The 21,878-nt window shown below is 54.3% G+C and overlaps 1 protein-coding gene across 2 annotated transcripts in view; it reads left to right on the top strand.

The window, feature by feature from the left end:
* The first annotated feature begins 7,339 nt into the window (after positions 1 to 7,339).
* The window catches only part of SFXN5 (sideroflexin 5), a 120,224-nt gene continuing 105,685 nt past the window's right edge, over positions 7,340 to 21,878 (top strand). Inside the window, exons 1-2 of one of the 2 annotated variants that reach the window (XM_061993721.1) lie at positions 7,340 to 7,431; positions 21,124 to 21,192. In XM_061993721.1, the coding sequence (XP_061849705.1) occupies positions 7,375 to 7,431; positions 21,124 to 21,192 (126 nt within the window). In that variant the 5' untranslated portion in view covers positions 7,340 to 7,374. The remainder of the gene's footprint in view (positions 7,432 to 21,123; positions 21,193 to 21,878) is intronic. The other variant, XM_061993722.1, reaches the window with a different exon arrangement.

Below are 21,878 nucleotides of genomic sequence, written 5' to 3' on the forward strand. Positions count from 1 at the left end.
TGCCTCAGCACTGCAGGAGATCTTCTCACCCACCACCCATCCCCTCCCCAGGCTGCCTGGGGGACTGCTGCTTCTCTAAAGCACTGCTGGAGTTCTCAGCTCACTGCTGCTCACCCGGCGCTGCGTGCACAGGGATTGCTCTCCACTGGCTGCCTCCCACCACTCACCAGCCCTTGTGTTTCTCCATGCAACAGATGCCAGAGAAGGATGTCTGACTGCCTGGCCACCTCTGTGCATGAGCTGGCATCCAGCAAAGCCCCCCAGCTAAGCCACTCACCCCCACAGAACCCCTTCCAGCCCCTGTTAGTACCAAACCCCACACCAGCAGCAGGTCTGTGGTGGCCTGGGCACCCCATCAGCATCCCAGGCCTCCAGCTCTCCAGGGAGTGCAGTGCTGCCTGCTGCTGACTCCTGCAGTGAGCAGGAAGAGGCCCCATGTGTGGTGGTTTGAGAGCCATCGCTGCTGCTGGCCTGTGGCTGCTGAGAGATGCTCCTGAGCACGGCACCTGCAGTTTGGAGACACCACGGGAAGGTGTGTGAAGGGTGTTTGTTGCTCCCTCTCTCTCCTTTTGCCAGGCCTTTGGTTAGAGCAGCAGGCAGGGGGTCAGTTGTGGGGGAGGTGAGCTGTCCTGACACATGGGGCATCTTCTGTCCCCTGCACATGTCCCAGAGTTCAGGGATTCTCTGGAAACCCTCCTGTTCTGTTCTCCTTCCTGGCTGCTGAGTGTGCCATGACTTTGGCAAGTGGTGCCTTTTGCAATAGGACAGCAGCAGCTCCCTACCAAAAAAAGGCTCCAAAATCCCAACTCTCAGTTCCACACAACCTGTCTCAGACAGCTTTCCCTGCTAATCTGAACCAGGTGAGATGCAAAGGTACAGGCAGCAGAGCCTCCCCCTTCCCTGCAGCATCCCCTGCAGATGGGGGGAGCTGGAGGCAGCAGGGGGAGAGTGGGGAGAAATGTTCCCAGAGGAAACCCAGCTGGAGAAAGATGGGTTTGGGTCACACTCAAAGGTTGAGGCTGCAGGAGGAGGCTGTCAAGAGGAAAAGGAGGTTTGGTGGTGTCATTGGTGATGTCTGGCCATGCCCAGGCTGCAGAGCAGGAGGAGGATTTGTTAGCTGGGAGGATACCAGCCAGGAGCCTTCCCTCCATCCCTCCCTCCCTGCCTCTAGTAGCAAATAACCTGGGCTGCTTGAAATCATCTTGCCCTTCTCTACCTGTGTCTTCATGTTCCTCCTCCCTGTGTGTGGCAGGTGCAGGGCCTTTGTTTCTGGTGGAAGACACCAGGGGCTGAGGGAAGGTGTTGCTCCCGTCACAGGGAGTTCCTGAGGCCCTTCTCTCTGCCTGGATGGTCCAAAGGTCCTGTGAGCTTCCCTGTCTGGGTGCCTTGTGCTTGGATATGGACAGGGAGCAAGCAGTGCAGCATGGGAGGGCTGGAGGGAGGGGTGCCCAGTGCCAAGGGTTGATACCAGGCAGGTGTTGGGAAGGGGGGTGTAGAGCCAGCAGCTCTCCACGAGAAATCCCTCATCCCTGGGCCTCCCCCCAGCTGCTGTGGGTGCTGGAGGTGTTCCCCACACACAAGAGCCAAGGATTCTGAGGATCCTGCTGCACCTCCTCCCTGTCTTCTCCCCCTCCTCACCCTCTTCTGCCTTACTCAGCTCTGCCTTTTGGGTTGCTTTTCCTCTCCAAACCTCGAGTGGTTTGCACTTGAGTACATCAAGTTCCCCACACAACAGCCCTGAAGCCAGAGGCTGTGGACCAGGGGGGAGCTTTCTGTGGCATTAAAACCTCCAAGTTAGCAGAGGGAATGGTTTTGAGGCCTTGGATGTTGTCTTTGTAAGAGAGAGGTGCGAGAAAAAGAAGGAGAAACGTTCTCAAGTGGCTCATTAGGGCTTGGGGCTTGGTGGTGAGCAGCCCTTCAGGTCAGGAGTGCAGGGGAACACCAAGGCTTTGGATGGCTCAGCAGTGGCTTGTCCTGGTTCCATTTGAAACAGCCATCACAGTCCCTCTGTCCTTTCACCCCCTGCTCTGGCTCTGTTTCAGGGAGTCTTCCACAGGGTGCTGTTGCCCACAGCCCTGCTCTGCTTCTGCTTGGCAAACCCACAAGTGGGTTTCTTTGCTTTTAAAAGGAAAAAAAAAGACCCTGTTAGGCAAGTGATTTCTTGTTTTGCCTTGTGGGGCCCTTCTGGGCAGGAGCAAAGCCAAGCTGGGGATCCTTCAGCTGCAACAAACCTTGAAGGGATGTGGGAAGGGGTCTCTCAGCCTCAGGACTTGCCTGTGGGAGGATACAGCTGTGCTTTGTTAGAACCCTGGGGTGGGAAATCATCCAGGAGAGAGGTGTCAGGGGGGTTGGAGTTGTTGATTTCCCAGGGGAAGCGGGTTGGGTGTGTTTTGTTGTTTTAATAGTTGCAACCGGTGTTTATAAAGAGCTTGTTACGTTTTCAGCACTTTAAAAGAAACCAATAAAAGCTGTTGAAGCTGTTCCTAGACACTTGTGTGAGCTCCTGACAGCAGTGGCTGTGCTGACAGCACGCTGGCAGGGGCTGACATCTCTCTGGGGCTTTGCTGGAGGAGGATGGTGGTGACCAACAGCTTTTGCGGCATCATTTGCAGCCCCAGCGCCTGCTGCAGGGAGGGGGGTGCTGCAGGTACCTTGGGCTCATTGCCCCTGATCACAGAGTCATTCAGGGGGGTGGGGGGAAGATCTTTTGAGATCACTTGAGTCCAGTTGTTGCCCCAGCACTGCCACAGCCACCACTGACCCATGGCAGCCACAGCTCCATGGCTTTGGGATCCCTCCAGGACTGCACCATGGCCCTGGGCAGCCTGTGCTGGGGATTGACAGCCCTTGTGGGGAAGAAACTGTTCCACAATCTCCAATCTAAACCTCTCCTGCTGTAGCTTGAGGCTGTTTCCTCTTGTCCTGTGGCTTGGGAGAAGAGACTGATCCCCTCCCAGCTCCCTGCAGCCTCCTGTGAGGGGGTGTCAGAGAGTGCTGCTGCCTCCCCTCAGCCTCCTCTTCTTCCCCAGGCTGAGCACCCCCCTTCCCTCAGCCCCTCCCCAGCTCCAGTGCCCATCTCCAGTGAGCTGAGGGGTGCTGAAGCCCCCGTGTGCTCCCCTGGCTGTGCCTTACAGTGACCTGGCTCAGGCTGTGCTCTGCCTGCAGCTCCCTGCTCAGCTGCCTGTGCCTCCCCAGGTCACTGCTGCATTCCTGAGCATTTGCTGAAATCAGCAGCTGAGGGGAGGAGAGAGAAGAGAGAAGAGCTGCTGGTGGGTGCACATCCAGCCTCGAGGTGCCTGGTGAGGAGAGGGGAGGCTCTGGCAGTGCCACTGCCCAGGGGAGCAGACAGCTTCAGCCCTTTGCTATGGGCTGAGAAGGGCTGATCCCCCTTCTCCCCTTCACAGACCTTCAGCCCACTGCCTTAATCCCAGCCTCTCATTTGGCTGCTCAGCTCTTTCCCTTCCCAACCCTGGCACTTGTCTTCATCCCCACCTTTGCCTTCAAAATAATTAACTCCCCTTAAGCTTTGGTAAATGACTTTGCTGCTCTGAGGGAAGAGTGTTGTCAGCTCTAATCCTGCTTTATTTTCTCATCTGCACAGGCTGCAGAGCTCAGCACCTGCCAGGGGGATCACATGAAACCCCCAGAGCCTGGATGGGCCCCTCTGCAGCAGGATCGGGACGGGGTGGGGGGGTTGGAATCCTTCAGCCAGACTAAAAAGAGCAGGCTCTTAAGCCTTTAACCCTGCTGAAACCACCGTGTTGTGATTCCCAGGGGCGCCTCTGCCTGCTGCAAGGTTACAGCTCAGCACTGCTGCAGAGGATTCCCATCCCTGCAGGAGGAGCTGCCCGGGTTTGTTGCTCGAAGCTGGAGTTTTGCTGCCCGACACAAGTTCCCTTCAAACGTGGTTTTGCTGATGGAAACCGACAAGAAAAGTTCCCGTGGCTCCCACCCCGAGGCAGCAAGGAGAAGGAGCTCAAACCTCTCTGCTTTCTAGAGGAGTTCAGTGGGGCTCCTTCCTCCTCCCACACCCAAATCGTTGATTTAACAGGGGAAGCAAACCTCCTCCTCCCCTCCCTTCCCCTCCCCTCCTCCTCCTCCTCCCCCAGCCCAAGGAGATGCGAGTTGTCAGTCGAAATGGATCTGGTTAGACTGATATCAGCCAAAGAATTGATATTCTTTCTGGTATTTAACCAAAAAAGTGATAGTCTTATGTCACTCCAAATGTGGTTTGAGATAAACAGATTCTCTCCCCTCTGTTGTTACCAAACACGGAGAGTGTCAACATGAAGGATTGTAGCAATGATCTGGCGCTGGCTGGGAGGGGAAGGGAGGGGGGTTTCCCTCGGGTGGGCTTTGGGTTAGCATCCATATGCATCGGGGAGGCTGTGAAGTGCAGGATGAAACCTGCAGCAAAGGGATGAGGGGCTTTGTGAGCCTGGCTTGGAGCCTGCCTGGGAGAAAGGGAAGCTGAGGAGAGGCAGTAAAATGGAACTGCAGGAGCTGAGGTGGTGCTGAGGGAGGTTTAAGCCATGTGAAATGCTGCTCTGGACGGGCAGCAAGAGCTCCCAGCTCTGCACTGCAGCCCTGCTGATGGAAGTCAGCACATCCCTGCCTCTGAGGCCAGGTGGGACAGCAGCAGCAGCAGCAGCAGGGTTTGCTGTCGCACCACAGCTTAGCTCCTCACCGTTGGTTCCTGGGGAGAGCCCTGGTGTTGTGCTTGCAGAGGACACAACTCTGTCACCCTGAGGCACTGGGATTGGCACAGCACAGGAGGGAGCACGTTGGAACAGGGGATCTGAGGGGAAAAGGGCTGAGGAATGAAGCCCAAGGAGAAAGTCTTTTGGTGCTGAGGGGAGGCAGCCCTGGCCCAGGCTGCCCAGGGAGGGTGTGGAGGCTCCTTCTCAGGAGGTTTCCAACCCCACCTGGACACGTTCCTGTGCCCCCTGAGCCAGGGGAAGCTGCTGGAGCAGGGGCTGGGGCTGGATGAGCTCTGCAGGACCCTTCCAGCCCCCAGCACTGTGGGATTCTGTGACATTGGTTTTGTAGATGGAAAGAGAGCAGATAAAATCATCAGCACAGCCCTGAGCAGAGCAGCAGCAGCCCCTCAGCTGAACGTTGCCACATTCATATTCCCTCCCCCACAGCAAAAATAAGGGATTCTCCCCCCTCCTGATATAGTCCTTAATTCCTCTTTAGATGGAAGATCTATTCCTGACCCTGTTGCCTTTGCTTCTGCCACCCCAAGCCCTTCTCTGGTGCCTCAACCGCCTTCCCTGCTTCATCCCCATCACCACTCTATTTGCTGCCCCTCTGCTCCCCCTCACACGATTGATCCTAATCCTCCAAACAATTTCAGCAGCACTTGAAGGGGCAGACACTGCTTATTCCACTAATCTAGAGGAGAGGATTCTGGAGATGGTTTCACCCCCATCCCTTGTGCCCCCAGCCCTGCACAACCTTGCCTCGCTCCACACAAATCCCAGCCCTGAGGAGGGTGACAGATCAGCCTGCACCAAAGTCAGCTTGCTGTTACTGCCAGGCTGCCTGTTCTTTCTCTTTAATCCTGTATTTTAAAGGTCAATGGCTCCAATCCAAGTAAGAATATGCATTTCCACGAGGAAATGATGAAATCTGAGGCGTGGGTTGTGGCTTTTCTGTCCAGGAGCTTTTGGTCTTTCACCTTTCTGTGTGTTACTGTTTGCTCAAACTGTTTCAGTTAAGACAAGCATCTGCTTTGTGTGTCATGTTTCTGGGCATCCTCCACCACCATCCAGTCTTTGCATCCTCCACTACCATCCACACTTCATCCTCCACCACCATCCACACTCTGCATCCTCCACCACCATCCACACTCTGGCTGCTGTGTTGGTGTCACTAAGAAAAATGACCTTTGTGTTCAGAAACCCAAGGGGGAACACTTTGGAGCGAGTGAGTCCTTCCTGAAGGGGTCAGAAGTGTGTGCCAAGAGGGGCAGGTGCTTTTAGGGCAGGAGGAATGGAGCTCTGACATCTAGGCTCAGCCACTTCATAGAATCACAGAATGGTGGGGTTGGAAGGGACCTTTAGAGCTCATCCAGTCCACCCCCTGCAGAAGCAGGGTCACCTAGATCAGGTCACACAGGAACGTGTCCAGGTGGGTCTTGAAGCCCTCCAAGGAAGGAGCCTCCACACCCTCCCTGGGCAGCCTGTGCCAGGGCTCCCTCACTCAAACACTGACACAGTTTGTCCTTATAGCTGCCTCACATGTCTCTGTTAGTTGTATAAATTAAATGTTATTTCACAAAAGGAATGGACAGGGATAAGCAAACCAAATCTCCCAGGTACCAGCACAGGCTGGGGAATGAGCTCTTGGAGAGCAGCACAGGGGAAGGGAGCTGGGGGTGCTGTGGGCAGCAGGATGAGATGAGCCAGCAACGTGCCCTCGTGGCCAAGAGGCCAATGGCATCCTGGGGTGGATGAGAGGGGCTGTGGGCAGCAGGTCAGAGAGGTTCTGCTCCCCTCTGTTCTGCCCTTGTGAGCTCACATCTGGAATATTGTGTCCAGTTCTGGGCTCCTCAGTTCCAGAAGGACAGGGAGCTGCTGGACAGAGTTCAGTGCAGGGACACAGAGATGCTGGAGTGGAGCATCTGCCTTGTGATGAAAGGCTGAGGGAGCTGGGGCTCTGCAGCTTGGAGGAGACTGAGGGGTGACCTTGTTCATGTTACAAACCCATCAAGGGTGGGTGTGAGGAGGCTGGAGCCAGGCTGTGCTCAGTGATGGCCAAGGACAGGACAAGGGGCAACGGGGACAAGCTGGAGCAGAAGAGGTTCCAAAGCAACACAAGGACAAAGTTGTTCCCTGATGAGGTGAGGGAGCCCTGGCAGGGGCTGCCCAGATGGGCTGTGGAGGCTCCTTCTCTGGAGACATTCCAACCCAGCTGGATGAGTCCCTGTGTGCCCTGCTCTGCGTGGTCCCGCTCCACGATGCCCAGGGGATGGAGCGTGTGTGTGAGGAGGGAAGGCTGCGGGCCCTGGGGCTGAGAGGGGACCTTACCCACGCTGCTCAGTGCGTGCGGGCGGGTGCGGAGCGGCTGGCGCCCGTTCCTCGCCCGTTCCTCGCGGGTGCACTCGGGCTCCAGCGCCTCGCCCGCCGCTCCGCCATCGCTCCCGCGGACTGCACTTCCCATGCTGCCCCGCGCCGCCGCGCCCTCCCCATTGGCTGCCCCGCGGGGCAGACTACACGTCCCGGCGTGCCCCGCGGGCCGGACTACACGTCCCGGCGTGCCCCGCGGGAGCTGCGGAGGCGCCGCACCAATGGGCGCGGCGGCTGCGCGGGGGGCGGGGCCTGCGCCGGCCGAGCCCGTTTAAAGTGGCGCTTGCGGCGCGCGCAGGGGATGGCGGAGCCGGCGGAATACCCGCCGTTCCAGCTGGGGAAGCCCCGCTTCGAGCAGGTACCGGCGGAGGGGCGGAGGGGCGCGGGCGGGGAGCTGCCACCCCCCCTGCGCGCGGAGCCGTGCGTCCCGATACCCCCCCCACCCCCCCCCGCTCCCATCCGCTGCCCCGGGCCCCGCCCCCCGGCCCGTGCCGCGCTCTGATTGGTGCGCAGCGCCCCCCGCCATTGGGCCGCGCGGCTGTCACTCAGCGCCGCCCCCCCCACGGCCCGGGATTGGCGAGCGCTGCCGTGCCCCTGAGGCTGGGAGCGGGGGGAGACGAAGCGCGGGGTCCGCGGGTTCGAGTCCCGCGGCCGCCCCGAGAGGGGAGGTGAGGGGGGGTTGGGTCTCCAGGGCAAGGGGGTGCGGCAGCTGAGGCTGCCTCCCGTCAAACTTGGGCATGGGTTCACACGGCTTGCACCCGTGGGGCCTGAGTGGTGGCCGGGCTGGGGCTGGATGGAAATGGCATCGCGGGGGGGGGTGTCTGAGGAGGAACCGTGTCCTGGGGGATGCATGAGGCGAGACCCCTGCGGCCGCACTGGCTGGGGGAGGGGGAGGGAGGCTGTGGCTCACTGCAGCCCTCCCTGGGCGAGGGGCGTCAGAGCAGCTCGTCCCCGCTGCAGCTTTCCACGGCCTCTGCTCACAACCCCTCTGCAGGGTCTGAGTGCCAAGAGAACGGCGGCTCCTGGTTCCCACGGGGCTGTGTCAGGCTCACAGAGTTCACTGAGTCATTGCAGCTGCAAGACACCTTTGAGATCAAGTCCAGCCCATTGCCCTCAGTGCAACACCCACCCAGCTCTGAGACCCCTGCAGGGACGGTGACTCCAGCAGCTCCCTGGGCAGCCCCTTCCAATGCCTGACAGCCCTGGCAGCAAAGAAACTCCTCACATCCAGCCTGGGTGTTCATGGAAGCTCCTCAGTCACTCTTGAGCTGGGTAGGACTCCTCCAGAAAGGAATGAGTCTGTGTGGTTACAGGGGCGAGTAGCAGGAGTCAGCTCGTTCATAGCTGTGCCCACAGGCAGCACGGGGCACTCTCCAAGGGAACTCTCTTCCCACCATCCACATGAAATCTCTATGGGACTGCACTTTGCCAACCAACAGCTGAGGGATCTGGGGCTGTTTAACCTGGGGAAAAGAAGGCTCAAGGGAGAGCTGCTCACTCTCTGCAACTACCTGAGAGGCAGCTGCAGCCAGGTGAGGGTTGGTCTGTTCTCCCCAGTGACAAGCAATAGAACAAGAGGAAACAGCCTCAGGTTGCTCCAGGGGAGGTTCAGGCTGGATGTGAGGAGGAATTTCCTTGCTGACAGGGTTGTGAGGCATTGGAAGGGGCTGCCCAGGGAGCTGCTGGAGTCACCATCCCTGGAGGGGTTTCAGAGCTGGGTGGGTGTTGCACTGAGGGCAATGGGCTGGTGGGTGATGGGCTGGGACAGAGGCTGCACTCCATGGGCTGAAAGCTCTCTCCCAGCTGAAAGCACTCTGATGCTGTGATTCTGACCCTCCCACTTGCTAATTGCAGCCCTCAGAGCTTGGCTTGACCAAAGCCACCTGTTTGGGTTGGTGAAAAGGCCAGTTGCCGACTTCCCACAGGGAGCCAGCTCTCAGGTGGGGGTGAATCTGTGCCTCTCCTTCCCCTGCAGCAGCAGCTCCCCCGCAGCGAGGAAGGGGTGACTCCCTCACCCCAGGAGCTTGCTCTGCTGCGTGAGCTGAGGGATGCTCAGGCTGGGGAGACAGAGCTTTTTAATAAGGAGAGGAGGAGGAGGAGACGCTACTCCCTTCTAGACACCACAGATGATTCGAGGCACACTTGGCAGCGAGTCAGGCACAGAATCGGTGCGTTCTGTTCATTAAGGGAGCGACTGTCACTTGGAGCAACGTTTAGAGAACGTTTCAAGGGCTATGGCAGGATGTTAATGATCGTGTGAGTGGTGGAGGAGACGTCCTCTCCCCTCCTTGTCACTCCTGGGAACGAGCTGGGCACGTTTACACCGGGGCCAAGATCTGGGGTGAGGGTTGCCAGTCAGCAAAAGCACCCTCAGGATTAGATGCTTCAAGAGTGCTTTGCCAGAGGGCCATGCTGAGCTCTTGAAATCACTACCCTCCCATCCCATCCCATCCCATCCCATCCCATCCCATCCCATCCCATCCCATCCCATCCCATCCCATCCCATCCCTGTAAAGTTTCCTGCAGAGCAGAGTGAAGGTCTGATGGGAGCTGTAGGATGGGTTGTGGTGCTGCTGCCCTGTTTTCTCCTGCTCTGTTTCCCCTGCCTTTCCAGTTCTTTCAGTGGCAGGGTTTGGTCTGTTTAGAAGCTCTGGGCTTTAGTGGTGGGGCTGACAAAGGATGCTTTGCTTGTTTTGGAAGGGATTAGTGATGCTTGGGGTGGCTGTTTAAATTCTAGCTGTGGCCCTGTGAGGTGACAGTGTTTACTTTGCCTCTGAAACGTCTGGGAGCAAGTCTCAGGCTGTTTAAGGGGAGATTTGACTAAAACTGGGGCTGGGAGAGATACAGAGAGCTGTGCTAAGCACCTTTGTCCCTGCAGGGAGGAACATAAGGAAAAGTTGTGTGTTAGGAACAAAAACCTTGGAGAGCAAAGTGGGCTGCCTGGGGATTGGCTCTGGGAGGAGACAGAGTTGGTTTCCTTCCCCCACCATGACCCAGAGCCCCTGGCAAGCGACTGAGCTGAATTTAGGCCAGCAGGCAGGAGACATCCATTCCCAGCACCACCTTGGAGGTGATGAAATTCCCCTTTTCCCCTCCCTTCTTTTGCAGTTCACTTGGTTTTTTCCTTCATCTTCAGGCAAGAAACGTTCTGCCAAGTCACCTTGCTCGTGGTGGTGTGTCTTTGCTGGAAGGAGCCTCAGCCTCCCAATGGAAACAGGCTATTTTTAGGGAAAAGAAGAAGAAATGAGGACATTAGGCTTGAGAAAGTGTGACAGGGACTTAATTCCCTGATGAGCAGCTCTAATGTGTTAGGCAGCCTCCTTTTCCTTTTCTTCTTTGCTTTTCTTTTGGTGGTGTGTGGGTTGTTTCTCTGTAAGGATTTGCTAAGTGCTCCTTCTTCTAGAGCCAGAGCCACCAACTGCCTGCTCCCCATGCTCTGGGGCCTTTGCCTGCAGCACAGACATTTACCCTGGGCAAAAGAAATGCTGCTTGTCTTGGTTTTCTATTAGAAAAGCTGAGAGAAACCTTTCCAGCCAGGGTCTGACTTTAGCAATCAACCACCCCCACACTTTATCCAGGGGTGTAGCTGCTGCAGGAAGATAGTGGCAGTTAAACTCTGGTGTCTCTGTTAGGGTTAACCCTCCAAAAAGTAGTGTGAGGTTGTCTTAGTGCAGGACTGAACAAGCAGGGAAGGGGGAAACCGAGCAAGAAGTGAGCTGACATCCTTTCAAGCTGAAGTTGCAGGTGGTCAGGTCAACAAGCAGAACTTGTGAGCATGCCTTGGCCTCTGTGAGTAGGAAATAACAAAAAACCCACCCAAAGATGTGACAGATCTTCACAGAGTGGTTTGGGTTGGAAGGGGCATTAAAGCTCATCTGGTTCCAACACTCTGCCATGGGCAGAGACACCTTCCACCAGCCCAGGCTGCTCCCAGCCCCATCCAACCTGCCCTTGGGCACTTCCAGGGCTGGGGCAGCCACAGCCTCTCTGGGCAGCCTGTGCCAGGACCTCAGCACCCTCACAGGGAAGAACTCCTGCCTGACATCTCATCTCAGACTCCCCTGTGTCAGTCTTTCTCCATCACCCCTTGTCCTGTCAGCACACACCTTGTACAAAGTCCCTCTTTCTTTGGCTTGCTTACAGAGGGAAAGGGAATAAACCCAAGCCAGCACCATAAACACCTTGTGTCCCTCAAACAGCTCAGCATGTACACGAGGTCAAGGAGCACATGATGTGCTGAGGTGGTTTTATTCTGTTGGCCAAATGTGCCATTTCTATGCCTGTGACATCGACCTTGCAGGTACTGAAACCATTGGAACTCCACACATGCTCATCTCAGAAGTGTCTCACAGGGACACTGGTGTTTGAAACCATTATTAACTGCTCTTTGAACACTTTAATCTAGTGAGTTAGAAGCACAGCCAGGGTTTATTACCCCCTCAGCAAAACCATGTGCCTCCTGTGTCACAGAATCACCCCTTGCAACAACACACAGAGGTGCTGTCAGTGAGAGAACCCTCTCAGCAGCTTCACGTCCTGCTGCTTGCACACAGAGCTGCCCACAGCCTTGCAACAGGCAGCAGGAGGAACCAGAGCTGCCAGCACAGAACCTGCTCCTTGGGTGATGCAGTTTTCCACCTCACAGTACCAAAGGGGATGCCATTCCCCTCCCCTACAGGGTTGTCATCATGGAGAAGGGATTTTCTTCCAAGGGTGGTTGAGGTTGGTCCACAACGGCTTTAACTCTTGTGCAAGCCCAGCCTAGCCTGTGCAAGCTGCTCCAGGTGAGCTTGGCATCTGCTAAGTAGCATTTGCTGTGGCCAAAGGTGGCTTGTTCAGCCCTGAGCTTGTTTATGTGATGCAGTCCATTGGGTTCTGCAAGCACATGCCTCAAGATGAATTGCAGAGAAGAGGAGGGACTACAGACACCTTTGGCCTCGATGTTTTTCTGTTCCCAGAACCTGCTGAAAGAGCCATCCCTTGTCCTTTTCACATCTCTGTCTCCCAGGACTGGATTTTAAACAGGGAATTTGTCTCTGTCTTGTGCTGCAGGATGTAAACCCCAGCCTGCCACTCCAGGTCGTGCCCAGGGTTTCCACGCTGTGTCCTGGGTGTGTGAGCACATCTGTCCCTGCAGGGAGCTGAAGTTACAGGGCTGCAGGAGCTTCTGCCACACAGCCTTTTGTCTCTTGAGAATCACAGAATCATTTCAGCTGGGAAAAGCCCTTGAAGCTCATCAAGTCCCAGCCCTGTCCTCACCCTGCCCAGCCCAGCACTGACCCACAGCCCTCAGCACCTCAGCCCCATGGCTTTGGGATCCCTCCATGCTGGGCACTGCCCCAGCTCCCTGGGCAGCCTGGCACAGGGGTGACACCCCTCTCAGGGAAACAGTTCTGCCTCAACTCCAACCTCAACCTCCCCTGGGGCAACTTGAGGCCATTCCCTCTCTGCTGTCCACCCCTACCTTGGCCCATTCCTTAATGCCTTCAATTGCCTTAATTGTGTTTGCTTTAGCTTAAATCTCCTCCTAATTAATTTAAAGGTGACTAAGTCTGAATTTTAGCTCAAGGAAGAAAAAAAAAAACCCAAAAACCTCACAAGTCTGCTCTGGCTTAATTAAATCCTTTTGAAAACCACACTGTAATTAAATTGCTAAAGTTGTGTGGATCTCCTGCTCTTCCCAGGGCTGGAAGAGGCAACACCAAACTGGGAAGACTGGCTGTTTCATCAGAGACTGAGCTTCCAGTCAGTGAGAGCTGGGCAGGCTGAGAGTTCACTAGAGAGGAACCTGCTGAGGTTCAGCAAGGACAAGGGCAGAGTCCTGCAGCTGGGGAGGAACAACCCCCTGCAGCAGCACAGGCTGGGGGTGACCTGCTGGAGAGCAGCTCCAGGAGAGAGACCTGGCAGTGCTGGGGGAGAATCAACTGCCCATGAGCAGCAACGTGGGCTCGTGGGCAAGAAGCCAATGGCAGCCTGGGGGCATTGAGCAGAGTGTGGGCAGCAGGGCCAGGGAGGTTGTGCTGCCCCTCTGCTCTGCCAGAGCTGCTGAGGCCTCATCTGGAGTCCTGTGTCCAGTACTGGGCTGCCCAGCTCCAGAGGGACAGGGAAGTGCTGGAGAGAGGCCAGTGCAGGGACACCAAGATGCTGAGGGGACTGGAGCATCTTCCTTGTGAGGAAAGGCTGTGGGACCTGGGACCATTCACCATTCTGTGATGCAATGATCCCCTTTAAGGTGCCCAACAAGTGCTTGTTAATGGACACATCCCTGTCTCTCACTTCAGATCTCTTGAGCCTTCAAGGAGTAGTTTCCTTCTCACTGTCGTCTCGGGGTCAGCTGGGTCTCTCGGGGCAGCTGCTTTAATGAGCTGGCTCTGTCAGGCTCCTGTGCTCACCCTCAACTGCTGTGCCCTGGGAGGGAATTAATATTCCAAGCCACTGTGCACAACTTCATCTTGCTTGCAGGCTGGTGAGAAGCAGTCCCAAAATAGCAGTGGATAATCACAGCAAATTGGTGGTGTTCAGTTTGGTTTCAGAGGCCTGTTTCATAGAATCATAGAATCACAGAATGGTGGGGTTGGAAGGGACCTTTAGAGCTCATCCAGTCCAACCCCCCTGCAGAAGCAGGTTCCACCTAGATCAGGTCACACAGGAACGTGTCCAGGTGGGTCTTGAAGAGCTCCAAGGAAGGAGCCTCCACACCCTCCCTGGGCAGCCTGTGCCAGGGCTCCCTCACTCAAACACTGAAACAGTTTTTCCTTATGTTTCAATGGAACTTTTTGTGCTCCAGCTTCATCCCATCACCCCTTGTCCTGTTGCTGGATACTATAGAAAAGAGGGATGTCCCAACCTCCTGACACCCACCCTTTAGATATTTAGAAATGTTAATAAGATCTCCCCTCAGTCTCCTCTTCTCCAGGCTGAACAGCCCCAGGTCCCACAGCCTTTCCTCAGCAGGAAGATGCTCCAGTCCCCTCAGCATCTTGGTGTCCCTGCACTGGCCTCTCTCCAGCACTTCCCTGTCCCTCTGGAGCTGGGGAGCCCAGAACTGGACACAGGACTCCAGATGAGGCCTCAGCAGCTCTGGCAGAGCAGAGGGGCAGCACAACCTCCCTGGCCCTGCTGCCCACACTCTCCTCAATGCCCCCAGGCTGCCATTGGCTTCTTGCCCACGAGCCCACGTTGCTGCTCATGGGCAGTTGATTCTCCCCCAGCACTGCCAGGTCCCTCTCCTGGAGCTGCTCTCCAGCAGGTCACCCCCAGCCTGTACTGTGCAGGGGGTTGTTCCTCCCCAGCTGCAGGACTCTGCCCTTGTCCTTGTTGAACCTCAGCAGGTTCCTCTGTGCCCAACTCTGCAGCCGCTCGAGATGCCGCTGAATGGCAGCTCAGCCTCTGGGGAATCAGCCAGTGCTCCCAGTTTGGTGCCAGCAGGGAACTCACTGAGGGTCCCTCTGTGCCCTCACCCAGGTGGTTGATGAAGATGTTGACCAAGACTGGCCCCAGAACCCATCCCTGTGGAACTCCACTGGCCACAGGCCTCCAACTCGACTCTGTGCCATTGCTCAGCAGCCTCTGGGCTCTGTCACTCAGCAGCTCTCCATCCACCTCACTGCCCACTCATCCCAGCCACACTGCCTCAGCTTTTTACTGTTTACTACAACAGATGCTGCAGGAAGAAAATGGTGAAAAAGACCAGGGGTGGATATTTGGGAGGTGAAGGTCAAGCTTCTGGGTGCATTGCAAGATCCATCCCTTGCATGGATATGCCAGCCAGAGCTGGAGATGAGCCTGTTTACAAAGCAACCATCCTCAATTCTCCCTTAGAGCTGGCTTTGGCTGACTGCAGTGTGCTGTAGAGTGTCCTCAGCAGGTCCTTGGCTGTTCCTCTGCCCCAGGGCTTGGTCCTCTCATCCCATTCCCTTGTCCTCACAACTGTTGGTTTGCTGGATGGATGCAGAGTTGGTGTGTCCAGTTGAAACCTTGGAAGGAGGTGGAAATATCCTGCTTTCCCCTGTTTAGATGATAACAGGCATGGAACGATGGAGAAAGGGTCAGAAGGAGGTATGGGAGAAGAAGGCAGTTCATGTATGATGTGCAGCAAAAGCAGACAGGCTGGAACAGTGAATAAGGCTGTTTTAGCACTGGAGTGGTGTTTAAGAGAGAAATAAACCCAAACTCCCTCTTCTTAGAGTTTGTAATGATGAGTCAATGAAGGAGCATGTGTTTGCCAGAGTCTGGGCCAAGGCGGTAGCTGGGGAGAGAGGGCTGAGCAGTGCCTTGTGGCAAACCATACCCAGGGAGGTAAACACTTGTTAGCAGCAGCAGATCTTTGAGCAAGTACAGAAGTAGGGAAGCTAGCAAATGCAATATTTTGCATCACCTGAGGTCAGCCTCTTGTTTCCTGAGGCCATCAAGGAGGTGTCTCTGCTGTAGAAACCCCAGTCTGACGTGGCAGAGTCTGCTCTGCAAGAGATTGACACCAAGCTCTAAGTAGCTTTTTGGGTAGTAAAGAGGAAGGAATAAGAAAAACACCTGTGTAACATGCTTCTGCTTTTATTTCTCCCCGTGGTTTCCAATTAGTTTCTTCCCAGGGGCTTCTGTGGTTCCTCTTGGCAGAGCCAAAAGGTCCTGCAAGAAAACTGAGAAGGTCAGGTCTGTGCATGGCCCCATCACTCACCTTCAGCTGGTGCTTTGGGCTGCAGCAAACACAACCAGTACTGTGCAGAATTTGGTGCTGGGAAGTAATTTGGGAGTTGGATGTATTTAAAGTGGAAAGAAAGTTGTGGTTTCTTTCTTTCTCATCACTGTTAGTCACTGCTGAACACGATTCTCCCATCACATGCAGCGCTGCGGTGCCGGAGGAGCCCTGGTGCGAGTCAGGAGGGGGAAATGTTGGTGTGTCAAGTGAAAACCAAAGTGTCTGAGAGGTCTCTGGGTTGAGCCCCCATAGCCCCTGCCATGAGAACCATTTGTTTTAGTTTGCTGGAGCCAAAACACCCCTTCTTGAAGGCTCCTTGTCTGTGGGCAATGTGTCTTGAGTTGCAGCTGAGGTGCAGCGGTTGGATGTGATTTCTTTGACCCTCAAACTCCTGACTGATCAGGATTTGGGTCTTTTTTGCTGTTGGGTTTTGTTTTACATTCAGCTCTGGGAAAACAAACACCAATCTTTAATGAAAAAGAAGGCTCACTTCTAGTCAGGAGGCTAAAGCCAGGTAGCAGGAACCAGCCTGGGTGATGGAAAGACAACCAGCGAGGCTCAGCCATGAAGCAGCTTTCCATAGTCACCTGAAAACCAGAACTACAAAGTCTCATGGCTGGATGGCAGCAAAATCAACAGATCATTTTGCTCAGGGACTGTACAGCTGTGGTAAATAGATCCCAGAATGTCAAGGGTTGGAAGGGACCTGCAAAGCTCATCCAGTGCAACCCCCCTGCCAGAGCAGTACCACCTAGAGCAGGGCACACAGGGACTCATCCAGCTGGGTTGGAATGTCTGCAGAGAAGGAGCCTCCACAGCCCATCTGGGAACAAGTTTGTCCTTGTGTTTCTTTGGAACCTCTTCTGTTGCAGCTTGTCCCTGTTGCCCCTTGTCCTATCATTGTCCATCACTGAGCACAGCCTGGCTCCAGCCTCCTCACCCCCACCCTTGATGGGTTTGTGCACATGAATGAGCTCAGCCCTCAGGCTCCTCTGCTTAGGAGAGCTGAGCAGTGGAATATAAAGTGATGATTGTCTAGATACAGTCTCAAGAAGACAACTTTGCTCTTACAGAATCCCAGAATGGTTTGAGTTGGGAAGGACCTTCAAGCTCATCTGGTTCCAACCCCTTGCCATGGGCAGGGACACCTTCCAGCAGCCCAGGCTGCTCCCAGCCCCATCCAACCTGCCCTTGGACACTGCCAGGGATGGGGCAGCCACAGCCTCTCTGGGCAGCCTGTGCCAGGGCCTCAGCACCCTCACAGGGAAGAACTTCTGCCTGGCATCTCATCTCAGTCTCCCCTGTGTCAGTCTTTCTCCATCACCCCTTGTCCTGTCAGTACATCCCCTTGTGAGAAGTCCCTCTCCAGCTTTCTCATTGGTCCCTTTCAGGACTTGATTTCATTTAATGTGGCTCTCAGAGGTCACAGAAAAACCTTTTGTTGTGGAAAAAAAAATGCAGTTCTCGTTCATCAGAGGTTAAAAAAACCCCAAAGCTCCATGAATTGACCTGGAGATGCTTTAGATGCAGAACTGGGGACTTCCACCTATCCCACTCTGCCTCTCACCTCGTTTCATGTTGCTCTTCCCTGTCCAAGGCTGAGCTTCATTTACTTCTTCTCCCCTGGCTGTTTTTGACTGCAGTGAACTCAGCTTGTGTGTGCACAAAGAGGGGAAGTGGGATGGGGAAGGTGCTTTTTTACCAATTAGAATGTTGATTAACAAAGCAGCTCTCTTTCCAGCCTTGGCTTGGGAGTGAAGGAGGCTTAATGCAGTTGCCTCATTTGAAGAAGCTGAGACTAGAGGCAGCAGAGTGAGAAGTTTGTTAATGGCTTGTCTTCTGCTGTGCTGGCCTGTGGTGGTGATGAGGAATGTTGAGCTGAGCCCTGGGTGTGCTGAGCTGGTCAGGATGTGTTAATGGATAACTCAGTGCCGTGGGACTGCAGCTTGGCCTGTTTCTTGGCATGTGGGAAAGAGAGCAGGCAGAATTCAGCTTCAGGCAGGGTGACAACAGCCCTTCTGCTGGAAAGGTTGAGCACCACAATTGCCTTTGTGGGAGACTTTTAAGAGGGGGTTTCCACTTACAAGCACCTTATGAGAGCAGCATTTATGTAACTGCATCTTGGAGAGCTCATGGCAGAGCAGAAAGTGGAAACTGGCTGCCCAGAGGGGTTGTGGAGGCTCCTTCCTTGGAGCTCTTCAAGACCTGCCTGGACACATTCCTGTGTGACCTGATCTAGGTGGGAGCTGCTTCTGCAGGGGGGTTGCACTGGATGATCTCTAAAGGTCCCTTCCAACCCTATTATTCTATGGAACTACAGCTGATGAGTTGGGGCTTGTTGCCTGCCTTAGGGGAGGGAGGATGGCCTCAGATTCAGGTGTCTCCACCTGCTCTCTTTGTGCATCCCTGATGGTCAGAGGTGTTCTTGAGAACTGCCACCTGCCTTCCCATTGTCCTTTCTTGGAAGCACCAGTAGCAAGAGGCAAATTTCTTTGATTTTTTTTAGAAAATGGATGTAAAAGAAGCCAGCACTGAAGCAGTCCTGTCTGCTGCACACAAGCACTTGGCTCATGGGGACCTTGCACCTTGAAATGCTTTGTGGTGTCTGAGGAAAGCAGACTCAGGCCATCACCCCCCAGCAAGCCCAAAGCACGGTGCTTGCTACTTGTCCGTGTGCACTGTCTTGGTTCCTAGCTTAGCCTGAATATTCAGAGTTGCTTGCTTTTTCCTTTTCTCAGGAGGAAAAGCAACACATCAAACAAAAGCAGTTTGGAGAAAGCCCTCAGAAAGCCTCAATGCTTTTTCATGCACATCTCTGTTCCATGAGACTGCAAAGGTGCTTCTTCCCTTACAGGGTTGCAGCACTTCAGTGTGCATGTGTGCTTGCAGATATAAGTGATGGCCTGAAGCATTTGAAGGAAGGGTCAGCAGCTCTGCATGTGAGAAGCAGCTTTTTAACTCTTGTTGAGTTTTGCTCTGGACCTCGACTGTGCAGTTCCACGGGAGTCTGAGCCAGGGCTCTTGTGCTGACCCTGCTCGAATGGCCCTACCCTTGCTCTGGGGCTTGTCTGGCTGGAGAAGGAACAGGTTCAGGCAACTCCACCATCTGAAAGCAAATCCCTCCTTGAAGGGTTAGGTTTTGGCACTCGTGGCTCCCCGTTCAGAGGGCTGCAGCACCGGGTGGGTGTGAGCGCTGGCACGGGGCAGGAGAGGAGGAGGGAGCGTGTGGGATGTGGCAGGATGAGCTGCTGAAACGTGGCTTTAGCTGCTGTGTCACTGGGTTTGCAGCAGGCATGGACCAGAGCAGGACACCAGCAGGTTGAGTTATGGTTGAGCACCAGAGTTGACTTTGTGGGGAGACTTTGAAGAGCCTTGGGCTGCGATGGCTTCCTGAGCCTCTGCAGCTTTGCAAGTGTGCTGCTGCTTCTCAAGGTGCACATCTGACCTTGAGCTCTTGTTCCTCCATCCTTGTGCCTTGTGCTGCCATTTACACCTTTGTAAAATGAGTGTAAAGCATTGCTGTTGTATTCCATTCCATTCCATTCCATTCCATTCCATTCCATTCCATTCCATTCCATTCCATTCCATTCCATTCCATTCCATTCCATGTTGCTTTTCTCCCAGCCATGAGGGGAGTGGAGGAGTCCAGACCACTTCACTTGCAAAATGCCCTCCTCTTTCTGTTCTTGATTAAACCACAAACCCCCCCAAGTGCTCTGAATTCCCTTGATTCCACATTCCTTAGTGTTGAGCAAGTGCAGGAGGATGGGCAGTGGGAGAGGGAGGAGGGTACGTGGGAGTGCTCAGGATGACTTGGGGAGGGACCAGGTGAGTCATGCTTTAGTCACAGCACTCCCTGCACCGCTGGCAGTGGCTGTGGGGAGCCCGGGGTGGCATCTGCAGAGGCATCTCTCTGCTGCAAAGGAAAAGCAAGGCAGCAAAACCTCAAACTCACAACAGCTAGAAAGCACCAGCATTAAATCAATGCTAATTAAAAACCACTGGGCTGGGGGGGTGGTTTTCCCCCCTCCCCCTGAAGTTCTGTGGAGCTGTTTGGTTTTAGCTGTGGGTTCTTTCTTCTTTTTTTAGTGCAGAACATGGGGAAAAAGAACAGCAGAGAGGTTGGGAAGCAGCTGAGAACGGGGTGTTGCAAGGAGAGGTGGTGGACAGCAGCGCTGCTGGAAGCTGCCATTAGAGAGAAGTAGGCAGCCTGGCTGGGATCTGGCTGTGCTGGAAGGATTCAGCAGAGGGGAACCAGCACGTCTCATCAAACGATGCCAGGCTGTGATGAAATGCCACTCTCGTGGCTGCATCCATCTTCCACTCCTTTATTTATAGCACACTCCTGCATTACAAATGCAGAAAGAGCTTTGCCTGCACGTGGCTGGAGAGGACCCAGGGTGAGCTGGGTAGGATTTTTCCTCCCAACACCCCACCTAAGAACAAGCCCAAACCATAAAGTTGTAGTTTCTTCTCCATACATTAAGGTTCACAGTCCATCTTCTCTGGAGGTCTTCAAATCCAACCTTTGTGTTCCTGTGTGACCTGATCTAGGTGGGACCTGCTCTGGCAGGGGGGTTGGGCTGGATGAGCTCTAAAGGTCCCTTCCAACCCCACCATTCTGTGATTCTGCCCTGTGTTTGTGTAGGACCCAGCACCATGAAACCCAGCCCTAGTTTAGTGCCTGGACAACTCTGCAAAACAAAATGGGTTTGTCCTTAAGTCTCATCTTTTAACCCTTCTCATTCTTCTCCCATCGAGGAGAAAACAACTTCTTCCCTTGTTGAGAGTTTAAACTCTTTTTTAGAGCATTTGAGAATACCATTATACCTTATTCTTTCTGGTGGTGAAGGAGCTTCCTCACACACATGTCTCTCCCCAAATAGAGGACCCGGTGGTGCTGCTCTTGTGGGGAGATGGGTGCTGGTGGGGATGAAGACAAGCGACAAGCAGGGACCCTGTTACACAGGGTGGGAGTTCCTCTGAGCGTTGCTTGGTGGGGGAAGGTCTGGAGCTGCAGCTTGGGGTGTTTGTGGCCTCAGACATCTCCCAGAGGGAAGCAGGCAAGATTTCCTTTCTGGAGGCAAAGGAAAGGATGTTTTTGCAACTCAGTAGTAATCCCTTTGTGAAAGCATCTATATTGGTCTCCTGTTAACAGCACCACTGCTATTAGCAGGGTTCCAGTCCTCATCTTCTCCTTTCAGACTTCCCCTCAACAAATTACCAGTGAATAGCTTCTCTATTATTTTATAGTTGCTCCTTAGCTCTGCAGAGGACATAAAACCTCTCTCTGCAGCAGGTGAAAGGCAATTTGTAACTGAACACGTTCTGTTGCTGTTTTTTCCTGTCTTCCAGACCTCGTTCTATGGCAGATTCAGGCACTTCTTGGACATCATCGATCCACGCACTCTCTTTGTGACTGAGGTAACGTTGAACACGCCTTGTTTGCTGAAAGGACTGGTTATTAGAGAGGTTTAGATTCAAAACAATTTCTTCTGTGAGCAGCAGAAGTAATGAAGCCAGGTTTCCAGTGGATTTGTGTCTCACAGTTGATTGATTGCCCAACCGAGCTTGGTTAGAACCCGTAGCAGAAGCTTGCTTTTCATTAGACATCAGTGAATCCACACCTGCCAGTCTCCCTCGAGCAACAGGGGAGAATCTGAGCTGCTTTCAGTCCATCTTAGCAGTGATGTAGTCTTCTCAGAAGGAAAATCCCTACAGGTCTCCCTGGGAAAAGAAAAAGCAGGTGAGTAGAGTGAGCAAATGAGTAATTCTCGTGAAGGAAGCCAGCTGAGTGGGTTTGCCCTGCAGTTATTCAGGGTCTGCACTCAAGGAGACCTTTTTGGAACAAGGTAGTGTAGTTTTTCTTTAGCTGTTGGCCTCTTTGCACCAGGCATTTGGGTTTCTGGTCCACTTCTGCTTCATTGAGTGTTGTCCAGCGTTGTTGCATTGCTCTGCTTTCGTAACACACCGACGGAGAGTTGTGGGGAATCCTTTAGAAGAAATATTTCTGCTGGGTATCTTAGAGGAATTTTGCTTTAAGTGATGAACAGCTGCTGTTCCCTTTCCCTTTCATCTTTTTAATGATTATTGTTTTGTGAGGTGAGGTA

The sequence above is a fragment of the Colius striatus genome, chromosome 3 (genome assembly GCF_028858725.1).
Source record: "Colius striatus isolate bColStr4 chromosome 3, bColStr4.1.hap1, whole genome shotgun sequence".
Lineage (NCBI taxonomy): Eukaryota > Metazoa > Chordata > Aves > Coliiformes > Coliidae > Colius > Colius striatus.